Here is a 13,150-nt window from a genome sequence, read left to right on the forward strand (position 1 = left end):
GAGAAGCAACCCCACACATGAATGGTCTCAGGATGCTTTACTGTTGGCATTACACAGGACTGATGGTAGCGCTCACCTTGTCTTCTCTGGACAAGCTATTTTCCGGATGCCCCAAACAATCGGAAAGGGGATTCATCAGAGAAAATTACTTTACCCCAGTCCTCAGCAGTCCAATCCCTGTACCTTTCACAGAATATCAGTCTGTCCCTGATGTTTTTCCTGGAGAGAAGTGGCTTCTTTACTGCCCTTCTTGACACCAGGCCATCCTCCAAAAGTCTTCCCCTCACTGTGCGTGCAGATGCACTCACGCCTGCCTGCTGCCATTCCTGAGCAAGCTCTGTACTGGTGGTGCCCCGATCCCGCAGCTGAATCACCTTCAGGAGACGGTCCTGGCGCTTGCTGGACTTTCTTGGGCGCACTGAAGCCTTCTTCATAACAATTGAACTGCTCTCCTTGAAGTTCTTGATTATCTGATAAATGGTTGATTTGGTGCAATCTTACTGGCAGCAATATCCTTGCCTGTGAAGCCCTTTTTGTGCAAAGCAATGATGACGGCATGTGTTTCCTTGCAGGTAACCATGGTTGACAGAGGAAGAACAATGAGCACCGAGTAGGCAAAGTGTTACCGTTTTGAACCATGTCTGAAAAGACAAAGTCAGTCTGCCTGGCAGACCGGTTGATCTGTGGCTAAATCGAGTTTTCCTACTGCACTGGCCAATCGGACAGCTCAAATCACGGTTCCTACAGCTTCCACAACCAAGGCCACAGCAAAGTTTGATACTTGCCTTCGTGAGATTTTATAACTTTTAAAACCATGACCAGAGAGACTGACAAAGTAAACAGCAAAGAGCTGCTGTTTTTATGATTGAGTTCTTGTCTACATTTTTATTCAGCAATGTCACTATTATGAAACATAAAATGTGCTTCTTCCTACTTGCGCTGCAGCTGCAAAAAATGAGTAGCCAAGTGTATCAACAGCCTTGCATTTTTATTGTTAATAGCAGCTCGTCACGTCTATTTTAATATTGAGGGACAGTTCTATCTCTGGTCATAGGAGCAACATGAATTTGTGCAGATGTGGTGCGACTCGAATTTCGCCATCAGTTGGAAGACTGTCCCCTCTCTGGTCAGTCTCAACAGAGGAAAGGAAGGAGAGAGCAGGGTCCGTGAGAGGCGGACCCTCTGCTGCTTTCTCCATTCCTCCGCTGAGACGAATGCAGTGATCAAAACAACCGGGAACTCTGAAACCGACTTCAGAGCGTTCAAGAGATCCGACTGGGAATTCCAAGTAAAAAACTCTGGCATCTTTCTAGAGCTCCGAGTTTCCGACCTGAAGTTCACTGATGTCACGATCTGACCTCTTTTTCCCCCTGAGTTCCCAGTTGTCGTGAAAGCACCATGCCCATCAGATGCAGGTACCATCAGTCCAGTAAAATAAAAAAGCTAATTATTTGCAAATTATTTCAATTTATGCTCAGCTGTGCCTCGCAAGTGCTATACCAAATGAGCTATTTTGTTATCAAAGCTCAAGTTTTTAAAATATAATATGGTCTGTGAAGAACAATATTGGCAGGCCAGGCATATAGTCAATATGCTGTGATAATGTAGGCCATAACAGTGTAGATTCCGTCCCTCTCTTCGCCCCAACCTGGGCTCGAACCAGGGACCCTTGCACACATCAACAACAGTCACCCACAAAGCATTGTTACCCATCACGCCACAAAAGCCGCGGCCCTTGCAACACAAGGCGAAACCCTACTTCAAGTCTCAGAGCGAGTGACGTCACTGATTGAAACGCTATTAGCGCGCACCACCGCTAACTAACTAGACATTTCACATCGGTTACACACAAACCTCATTTCTACAGAACTGTTCTTATTACGCTAATGTTACATTTAAGTAATATATATATATATATATATATATATATTTAATACATCGGAGCGGTAGTTTTACTCAGAAAAGGTTGGTGACCCCTGCTATAGATTATCTGTCCGGCAGAGAGAGCAAACTGTCAAACAGCTGGTTGTTGCTTGAAGCAGAAAGTAGATCAAAGTGTCGGTTAAATATTTGCTACGCGCAATTCATTCATACCTTGAAAATCGGACATTTTCTCTAGGCTATTTTGTCCTTGAAAAGTAATTGAAGTTATTGGAAGCCGATTTATAAGTTCTACTGCTCCAATATAATAATTCTGTAATTTCATTTGTGATCAGTTTTTATGAGAGATGTAGGCTCTTTCGTTTGTTTAACGCCATTGCAACTGAAGGATGTTGCGGTTATCATGAATGTTGTCTTCAACTTGGTTTTCCATACAAAGCTTTCCATTACAATGGGAACCCGGTTAATGGTTGCCTTCTCATTTTAAAAACAGGATACAATAACCCCTCAATAACTCTTCAACGTCTCAAATGGCGAGACTGACTACTAGCTACCACATGGACTTCATGTGTTTGTGTTGGTAGCTGTGTCTTTATCCAAAAGTGCGCAAAGGCTCCCACCAAGTCGTACATATTAATTGTATGATTGTTTTCCCTTTGTTTATCAATGTATTACCAACTGAAATAATGCGTTTCTCCTGTCTTGAATGAAGGTCATATTTTGCCATCTCCCAAAATAAATGCGATTTCTGACTAGAGACTAGGCTCTAAAACTTTCGCGCTGTGAAACCCTCCCTATGTTCTCCATCCAGTCAAAGACAGTACGAAGACAGGCTAAAACCGCTTCTCCAGCAGAAATCCCCGATCACACTTGTAGACGATGTTGGCTAAATAAACTCACGCGTAGGAACACGTCGTCGGGTCTAACGATCATCAAAAGCACAAGCATTTCACTGGCATTAACATCTGCCAACCATGTGTATGTGACCAATAACATTTGATTTGAAATCAAAAAGGACACCTTCAATATAAAGTTGTTTTTGAAGAAAAAACATGAAAATGTGTCAGTTTGTCACTTCCACGAGGTTGGAGGAATAACATGTTAAACTACTTAAGTCATTGGCTGGACTCTAGTTCGGGCCTTTAGATTGTTCTTATGCGCGCTGCAACTCATCTGCTTGACTAGGTTGCGGTGCGTGGCAGTGTTGGATTTTTTTCTTCTTCAATTTGTGCGTTTTGCAGTACAAGTAGTAAACTACTGAAGAAGTTGCTAATTTGTATCGTGATTATTTTTGTGATGCGGAGCAAGACTATGCCCGATGTCTTGCCAGCATTTTCAGTACTTGATGCAGATGTACTTCGCTTTTCCACTAGCTAAAAACTAGCTAGTTAGAGTCAGTGTGTTTACTTCCACACATTCTTATTTACAATGACCGCCTACCCCGGCTAAATCTGGACAACTGTGCACCGCCCAATGGGACTCCCAATCACGGCCGGATGTGAGACAGTCTGGAATCGAACCAGGGACTGTAGTGACGCCTCTTGCACTGAGATGCAGTGCCTTAGACCGCTGTACTTTATACAGCTATTATTTCATAAAGTTATACTTAGTCGTTTTAGTAATATGTGCATTGACACTAACCTCCATCTGTTGATGCCGACGTTGGCGGAACCAGCAAACCACGGATCCAATATATAAACACATCGCACAGTGTCCGCGCCATTTAGAGCTTCCTGTAAAGCCGGATTATCGTGTAACCGCAATCCCTTACGAAACCAATGCACTGAATTCACAACCATGATTCCAAGCTAGTCCATAATAATACCAAAAATAACAAATTGAATTAAGATAAATCCTAAAATGTCTTCATTTTACGATGTAACAGACACACATTGAGTCTTCCAAGTTGGAGTCCTGTCAACAACAGGAAGAAATGTGGAGCGGACGGATCCAAAGCACTACTACGTAACCACTTTCGTCTTCTCTCTTCCCCCATTGGTCAGAGAGTGACCGTTTAGCTCAGCGTCAATTGGTTGCTTCGCACGTGTTATATCAGAACGCCACGTTTTCTGAAAGTGGAACCGTTCTTATTAAAGCTCAATGCGCGGAACACAGATAGAAGGATCGTTAGTTAAAAATGTTCAATAATAATTGTTTTTTGTTGATGTTTTTTGTTGTTGTTGGTGTCATTACTTTAGTTTATTTCACTTGCTTTGGCAATGTTAACACATGTTTCCCATGGCAATAAAGCCCATTTGAATTGAATATAAGATAGAGGAAGAGGTGAAGCGACAGAGTATACTGGGCCCAAAATCTGTCTGCTCCAGCAGGTGGCGGTTTTTTTTCCGCTCACAAAGCGATGAGTTTTTGTATAGAGGTCAATGAGCGTGTCGAATTTGGTTAACAAAAACAATGATGGCTTATTAGTTCAATAGAATGCCTTGTTACGTTTGTACTGATATAAGTAGGACACGTGACATCCCGGCAACTTTGAAAAAGCTACTTTATATTGGACTTGTGCCTGTTGTTCACACTCGAAAAGGCCTCTAATTGGCTAGAATGGTCCCACCAGATCTTGCCTCCGACTGCCTTACATTTTTTAAGACATTTATTTCCATCGTTAGAGCGGTCACTTGAGTATCTATCTGATCAATATAATAGATAATCTGTGGTTATAACAAGAAGGGTTAGTTATACAAAATATTTGAGTGGAAGCTATGCTGTAATGTAGTTAGTAGATTGATTGACTGTTTTCCCTAAAACTAATTTAGGATCAACGCCCCCTGTCTCATGTCTCATATGTAAGCCAACATCTAGCTGCTCTTGGACCAGTTATTATGAAAACTATTTACAGTACTCGTATTTCGTCAATTGATCACAATCCTGTGGTAACGTTGCAGATGAACAATAAGCAATGGAAGCAAATGAAGGTATCCACCGATGTACTCTTAAAGGTTACGATTCATGCGTCTGCTTAGTGATCTATGCATAGACCAAAAATGAACTGAACCAGAGAAGGGCGGCCTGAACCTAGTGGATAGTCTGAACCTGTCCTGCATGAACGCAGCACAAAAGTTTTCAATATGAAGTCAATACTACCTTCTAGTGGTGAGTTTTATTAATTACAGAACGTTTCAATACAGTAAGATTTAATCTCCGATATACTAGTGCATTCCTTTCTTATTTTTGACCTCACAAACTAATGGGAGTTTTCTTTTCAGCCTTGGGGAAAATATTATTTTTTCATATCAGTCTGTCCTCTTATATGGCACAAAGCATGCAATCATGTGGAGAATGGAACCCCACAAAATAACCACCCTCATCTATGACCAAATTGAGAAAATACAATTTTGAGTTATTATTCAGATCACATCAAGAGAGAGTATGATGGAGACATTTACAAATACAGTATTTTGATTTCAGGTGTGAGATGCTTTAACCACCAGGTGGTGTGTGTATCCAAGTTATGGAAGAGAACAGCTTGTTGATATGTTCTCTCAATTCAATTCAAGGGCTTTATTGGCATGGGAAACGTATGTTAACATTGCCAAAGCAAACTAAGTAGATAATAAACAAAAGTGAAATAAACAATACAAATGAACAGTAGACATTACACTGACAGAAGATCCAAAAGAATAAAGACATTTCAAATGTCATATTATGGGAAAATATTCTCTCTCTCTCTCTCTCTCTCTCTGTCTCTCTCTCTCTCTCGCTCTCTCTCTCTCGCTCTCTCTCTTGCTTTCTCTCTCTCCCTCTCTCCCTCTCTCCCTCTCTCTCTGTCTCTCTCACTCTCTCTCTCTCGCTCTCTCGCTCTCTCTCTCTCTCTCTCTCTCTCTCTCTCCCTCTCCCTCTCTCTCTCTGGCAGAGCTTCACACAGAAAGATCTAACAGATGTAGCAGCATTGAGGTGCTGGTCTAACTTCAAATCCTGTTTCTCTGCAGCATGCCAATGCAAGAGAAAGATATGGATTGAAAAATACTGGCTTATTTTAGCCCCATAAGAAACGTGTGCATTCATGATCTACTAATGTACGAACACACACATCTACCACAAATAGGAATCTGTAGAAAAGTTGTTTTTTACTGGTCTGGAGCTGAAATCGACCATTCATTTTCCCCCACTGTAAATTACATTTATATTCAGTAAAGTACTGTAGTCCTAACACATCCTTTAGGTGGTGCTATAACCATTTATTATGATGGGCCCCATAGGCCCCCTTATCGGTGCCTCTGTTGAGTATAGTCCCTGAGGAATACATTGTATTATGAACAATGAAACCAGAGCATGCTGGTTATCATCACTGTTTAAAAACAGCAGCTTGATGTGAAAAGGATGCCTCAAACTATCAATCAAATGTATTAGGTATTGAGTTGAGTTTAGGTTTGAATTTGAGTTTATCTTTGAAGTACACTGCATTTGTGTGTATTTTTATGAATTGCAGGATGACCTCAGGTCTCTGTGCATGCAAGAAGATTTCAGATGACCTTGTCTTGTATTTGAAACTTTACCAGTTTATTTTTTTCTTCTAACTATTTCAACTCTCTGAGATGATGACATCTCTTCAATAATTGTGTTAATCCTTCAATTTCGGTAATCCTTTTTTAATGCATTGGGGCCATATCAAGAGTGAACAGAAAGTACAGTATCTTTCAATGCATGTTAACACTATTAGTCCTCTAATCTCTCTCAAATTGGCCAAGTGGAGAATGAATTGTATACAGTAACAACCTCAGTCTCTGCTATGTAAATCTCTTTTTAATACCAAAAAATAATTTCTAAAAATCACATCTCGAACCGTAGGATGTTATAGAATTTTGACTGTGCCATTTTTCTACACTTCTAACTGGGAGACATTTAAGGGATATTGATCATAGTTCGTTGTTATATTCCTCCCACCTCTTCCTCCTACTTGAACTAATAATATATTCCACAGTGGAATACGATAAATAGCTTGTCTTATAAAGATAGGAGATCAGGCAGTCTTCTGATTTCTGTAACAGTTATTTTAATCAGAGCAGCTATACCCTCTGTGATTTAAACTTGATTTCACAGAAACTGGGGCTGATGACATTTGGAATTTTATCTGAGATTTGATAACATTATCTAATGGTAAATTTAACACCTCTGAACGACTCAATGAAAGGCACAGTTTATGGTACCCTTGGGGTTACCTTTGGGCTGCCTGGTATGACAAGATAATCATATTTGTTAGATAAAATGTGTCTAAGAATTCAGTAATATTCAGCAAATGGTGCATTTGGGTAGTCTTTTTTTAATGTAGAAAATCTGTATGGGTGGAATATTGCAAGCCAATGCATGCATTAAGCATGTTTTGATTGTTGCTTTTGTGAGACAATCTACTGTAGATTAAAGAGTAGGATCTCTGCAGGAAAATCACTGATGAAAATCACATATTATATATTATAAAGTGGCTGGTTGGAGCCCATAATACTGATTGGCTGTATACCACGGGTATGACAAAATATTTATCTTTACTCTTTTAATTTAGTTGGTAACCAGTTTATAATAGCAATAAGGCACTTCGGGGGTTTGTGGTATATGGCCAATATACCACGGCTAAGGGCTGTATCCAGGCACTCCGCATTGCATCGTGCATAAGAACAGACCTTAGCCGTGGTATATTGGCCATATACCACCCCCCAGTCCTTATTGCTTAATTAAATTATGCATAACATGATTTAATAACAAGATACAGTTTTGTGATTCATTAAAGAACACTATGATAGAAGATTGACCTTGAATTTCACACCTTAAAGAATCCTATGAATACTTCCAGAACTACTTGAAGGACACTTTAAGTTTTCAGAATCTTATGAATACTTCCGGAACTACCTAAAGGTTACTTTAAGTTGCCTCCAATTCACCTCCTCCCAGGACCACCTCCTTGTGGGAGAACAGATGTTAGTGTGTACATTAAGCTAGAATTAGGGTTATGGTTGAGGGTTAGGGTTGAACTGGAATATGGACATGAAGCTAGGGTTAGAGTTGAACTGGGATGTGGATATGAAGCTAGGGTTAGGGTTGTGGTTGAGACTAGGGTTGAACTGGGATATGGATATGAAGCTACGGTTAAGGGTTGTGGTTGAGGCTAAGGTTAGAGTTGAATCGGAATGTGGATATGAAGCTAAGGTTAGGGTTGTGGTTGAGGCTAAGATTAGGGTTGTCGTTGAGAATAAGGGTTAAATTGGGATGTGGATATGAAGCTAGGGTTAAGGGTTGTGGTTGAGACTAGGGTTGAACAGGGATGTGGATATGAAGCTAGGGTTAAGGGTTGTGGTTGAGGCTAGGGTTAGGGTTGAACCAGGATGTGGATATGAAGACTGATAGTAAAGATCAAGTCTTCTTACCATGTTTTTTCCCCAGTAGAGTAAAGAGGGACAGTTTAAGGTGATAAGGTCCTCTGTTAGTACCAACCAGTATACTTTTAAGCAGATATTAGTGGGCTAGAGTGAGGTGAGTAACCAAGACAACAGAGAACGTCATTATGTTAGGTGCCTTGGCAATATGATTACTTTTACCTTTCTGGCAGTAACAAATGACGACGTATTGGTCACAGAAAACACTCTACTGCTCCTTTTAACACTGTGGAAAACGGTCCAAAGTAAACCTTCCAAAGCAAGTCTTTGAATTGGTAACAGAATAGCACATTGAACCAAATCAAATCAAATTTTATTGGTCACATACACATATTTAGCAGATGCTATTGCGGGTGTAGCGAAATGCTTATGTTCCTAGATCCGACAGTGCAGTAATATCTCACAATTCACAACAATAAACACAAATCTAAAAGTCCAAAAATGGAATTAAGAAATATATAAATATTGGGACGAAACATTGCATTGGAAACAGACAAAGGGTTTGATGTAAGAGCATACATAATGTCCTGTTAGAAAAATGCCTGGATAGTCTGCTGTTGTACAAAGACCAGTCAGACCTAACCACTGCCATTTATTGTCTTTTTCTGCCAGTTGTTTCAATGCAGATAACAAAAATGAGTATGGTGATAGCTAGACATAATGTTGATAGTGTTGCCATTCTTCTATGCATCCATTTTTACAGCAGCATGTATTGAACGGAATAATACATGAATTAAACAGAATTATACAAGTAGGAAGATGTGTCAATGTTTACATGTGGGACAATGTGCAACAAACTATTCTAAAGCCTTGTGAGGAGCTGTCACGACTTCCGCCGAAGTCGGTCCCTCTCCTTGTTCGGGCAGCGTTCGGCAGTCGACGTCACCGGCTTTCTAGCCACCACCGATCCACTTTTCATTTTCCATTTGTTCTGTCTTTGTCTTATCACACCTGGCTTCACTCAACCAATTACTTGTTTATTATTTAACCCTCTGTTCCCCATGTTGTATTTGTGAGTGATTGTTTATTGTTACGTGGATATTTGTCAGGCGCTTCACTTTTGTTTTAGACCGTGTTTTTGGCACTAGTATGTGTTAGTTGCTGTCATTTGTTAACCGGTATTAAAGTGCACCTGTTTATTATACTCCGCTGTCCTGCACTTGACTTCGCCTCCCATATACACGCCTTACAGGAGCATTTCATTGACACTGAGGAGCATTTCACTGACACTGGATAATGGACCATTGCCTTTCAATGATGCTGTTTTTCCTCAATGTGTTAGACTCTTTTGTGTTATGGCTGATATGTAGAGGCAGAAAGATACCGTCTGTGTCCAATCATTCTTCTTGTTCCCAGATCCTCCAGGATGGAGAGAGGGATGGAGGGAGGGAGGGATGGAGAGAGGGCAGAGTGAGAGCAAGGTAGAGGGGGAAAGAGGGAGGGAGGGAGGGAGAAAGGTAGAGGGGGAAAGAGGGAGGGAGGAAGAGAGAGAGAGAGAGAGAGGGCAGAGTGAGAGCAAGGTAGAGGGGGAAAGAGGGAGGGAGGGAGGGAGGGAGGGAGGGAGGGAGAAAGGTAGAGGGGGAAAGAGGGAGGGAGGAAGAGAGAGAGAGAGAGAGAGGGCAGAGTGAGAGCAAGGTAGAGGGGGAAAGAGGGAGGGAGGGAGGGAGAGAGAGAAAGAGAGAGAGAGAGGGCAGAGAGAGCAAGGTAGAGGGGGAAAGAGGGAGAGAGAGAGAGAGAGAGAGAGAAAGAGAGAGGGCAGAGTGAGAGCAAGGTAGATGGGGAAAGAGGGAGGGAGGGAGGGAGCAAGGTAGAGGGGGAAAGAGGGAGGGAGAGAGAGAAAGAGAGAGAGAGAGAGAGAGGGCAGAGTGAGAGCAAGGTAGAGGGGGAAAGAGGGAGGGAGGGAAGGAGAGAGAGAGAGGAGAGAGAGAGAGAGAGAGAGAGAGCAGGCATCAGGTGTGAATCTGGAGCTCTGGAGCAGATGATACAAAGCCAGACTCTGGAGATTTGTCTGGCTGCTGTCTGTCTGTGTGTGTGTGTGTGCACATGCATGGGGTTTTGTGTGCTTGTGCATTGGTGTGTGTGTGTATACGCATGTGGACAGGCTATATCTGACTATGACACAGATAATGTTCTAGTGATTAATGTAGTATTACCCTGGTCCGATGGCTGAATGTAATTTTACTCTGGTCCCAGCGCTGAATGTAGTTTTACCCTGGTCCCAGGGCAGAATGTAGTTTTACTCTGGTCCCAGGGCTGAATGTAGTTTTACCCTGGTCCCAGGGCTGAATGTAGTTTTACCCTGGTCCCAGGGCTGAATGTAGTTTTACCCTGGTCCCAGGGCTGAATGTAGTTTTACTCTGGTCCCAGGGCTGAATGTAGTTTTACTCTGGTGCGAGGGCTGAATGTAATTTTACTCTGGTCCCAGCGCTGAATGTACTTTTACCCTGGTCCCAGGGCTGAATGTAGTTTTACTCTGATCCCAGCGCTGAATGTAGTTTTACCCTGGTCCCAGGGCTGAATGTAGTTTTACTCTGGTCCCAGGGCTGAATATAGTTTTACTCTGGTCCCAGGGCTGAATGTAGTTTTACCCTGGTCCCAGAGCTGAATGTAGTTTTACCCTGGTCCCAGGACTTGCTAAACTACCATCTGGTATTGGTCTCCTTCCTCTGGCTTTCTCTGTACCATCTTTATCTCTGTCGACTTGCTCTAAAAACTCAAGGCCTCTGGGTTTCCCCCTCTTCTCCTTGTTCCCTCACTGGCTGCAGGCTGCTAGCCATCCTTGTAGTCTCTTCCCATAGCTGCCGTGTCTCCATGAGTCTGGCAAGCAAGAGGACCCACCTTGTGAATAGAGGACAAGGATGCTGTGCATAGACATCTCTCACATACAGTTGCTGAGGTTGAGGGTTTGCATTTTGAAGAGGACAATTATTTTATGTCCAGAATAATGAAAACAAAGCTTAACACCCTGAGGCACAGGACAGTCAGATATTCATCCCCAACATCATGCAACCCGCCTCACCCAATGTGGTACGGATCTGCTATTTTTTAGACCTTCTAACTGGAACCTCCATCAGAAGCTAGCAGCTAATTAGCTACTTGCTATTTAGTCATTGTTAGCCACTGCTAGCGGTCTTTACCTTTAGCTCGGACTCCAGCCGCTTTATCCCGGATAGCCCGGATAACACCTGCCAGTCTGCACAGCGTGATATCAGCCCTGAGCATATCAGACTGCTTTTTCCCCACTACATCACCGGATTCCTGCCGCAAGCTCTGGACCATTACACCAGATCTTCGCAGCTAGCTAGTTGCTACCCAGTGGCTATTGTGGCTAACACCCTTGTCCAGAAGCATGCACCAGTTAGCCTCGAGCTAGGCCCATCTCCCGGCTAGCAAACGAAGTACACCAACTACAATACCTCTCTTGCCAATTGGCCTGGACCCTTTGTCGACACGGAGCCCCTCTGATTCATCACGACTGGTCTGCTGGTCTGCTGACGTAATGTGCTCTCAACCAGACTCTGCGTCGTGAATGTTGGTGATGATCCATCTGCTAGCCCCGGCCTGCTAGCATCCTGATCGCCGTGTCTCCCGCTCGCCTAGCGTAATAAACAGTTCTTCATTTTGTTTATCTGTCGGCCCCAGCCTCGAACTCAGGCCCTGTGTGTAGCTAACTGACCCTCTCTGCCCAGTCATCGCCATTTACCCATTGCTGTTGTCCTAGCTGTTTAACTGTTGTTGTCTCACCAGTTGTTGTCTTAGCTCTCCCAATCAACACCTGTGATTGCTTTATGCCTTTCTCTAATGTCAATATGTATTGTATACTGTTGTTTAGGGCAGCTCTCATTGTTTTATTTTACTGCGGAGCCCCTACTCCTACTCAACATGCCTCAGATAGCCCCCTTGTCTCACCCCCCACACATGCAGAGACTGCACATAGCTTAACTGGCGCCTCCAGAGATGCAACCTCTCTCATTGTCACTCAATGCCTAGGTTTACCCCCACTGTACTCACACCCTACCATACCCTACCATACACTATGCCCTGAATCTATCCTACCATGCCCAGAAATCTGCTCCTTTTATTCTCTGTTCCCAACGCACTAGATGACCAGTTCTTATAACCTTTAGCCGTACCCTCATCCTACTCCTCCTCTGTTCCTCTGGTGATGTAAAGGTTAACCCAGGCCATGTGTGTCCCCAGGCGCTCTCATTTGTTGACTTCTGCAACCGTAAAAACCTTGGCTTCATGCATGTTAACATCAGAAGCCTCCTCCCTAAGTTTGATTTATTCACTGCTTTAGCACACTCCGCCAACCCTGATGTCCTAGCCGTATCTGAATCCTGGCTTAGGAACGCCACCAAAAATTCTGAAATGTCCATCCCAATTACAACATTTTCCGTCAAGACAGAACTGCTAAAGGGGGCGGAATTGCAATCTACTGTAGAGATAGCCTGCAGAGTTCTGTCATACTATCCAGGTCTATGCCCAAACAGTCCGAGCTCCTACTTTTAAAGATCCATCTCTCCAGAAATAAGTCCCTCACTGTTGCCGCTTGTTATAGACCCCACTCAGCTCCCAGCTGTGCCCTGAACACCATATGTGAATTGATTGCTGCTAGGTGACCTAAATTGGGATATGCTTAACACCCTACAATCTAAGCTAGATGCCCTAAATCTCACACAAATTATCAAGGAACCTACCAGGTACAACCCCAAATCCGTAAACATGGGCACCCTCATAGATATCATCCTGACCAACTTGCTCTCTAAATCACCTCTGCTGTTTTCAACCAGGATCTCAGCGATCACTGCCTCATTGCCTGCGTCCGTACTGGGTCCGCGGTCAAACGACCACCCCTCATCACTGTCAAACGCTCCCTAAAACACTTC

The 13,150-nt window shown here is 43.0% G+C and overlaps 1 protein-coding gene across 2 annotated transcripts in view; it reads right to left on the minus strand.

Annotated features, from left to right (window-relative positions):
- Positions 1 to 3,835, minus strand: part of cry2 (cryptochrome circadian regulator 2) — a 37,241-nt gene extending 33,406 nt beyond the window's left edge. For both annotated transcript variants that reach the window (XM_014125728.3, XM_014125727.3), the window contains exon 1: positions 3,523 to 3,835. In XM_014125728.3, the coding sequence (XP_013981203.3) occupies positions 3,523 to 3,680 (158 nt within the window). In that variant the 5' untranslated portion in view covers positions 3,681 to 3,835. The remainder of the gene's footprint in view (positions 1 to 3,522) is intronic.
- Positions 3,836 to 13,150: the final 9,315 nt, after the last annotated feature.

Source organism: Salmo salar, chromosome 10 (genome assembly GCF_965601325.2).
Source record: "Salmo salar chromosome 10, fSalSal1, whole genome shotgun sequence".
NCBI lineage: Eukaryota > Metazoa > Chordata > Actinopteri > Salmoniformes > Salmonidae > Salmo > Salmo salar.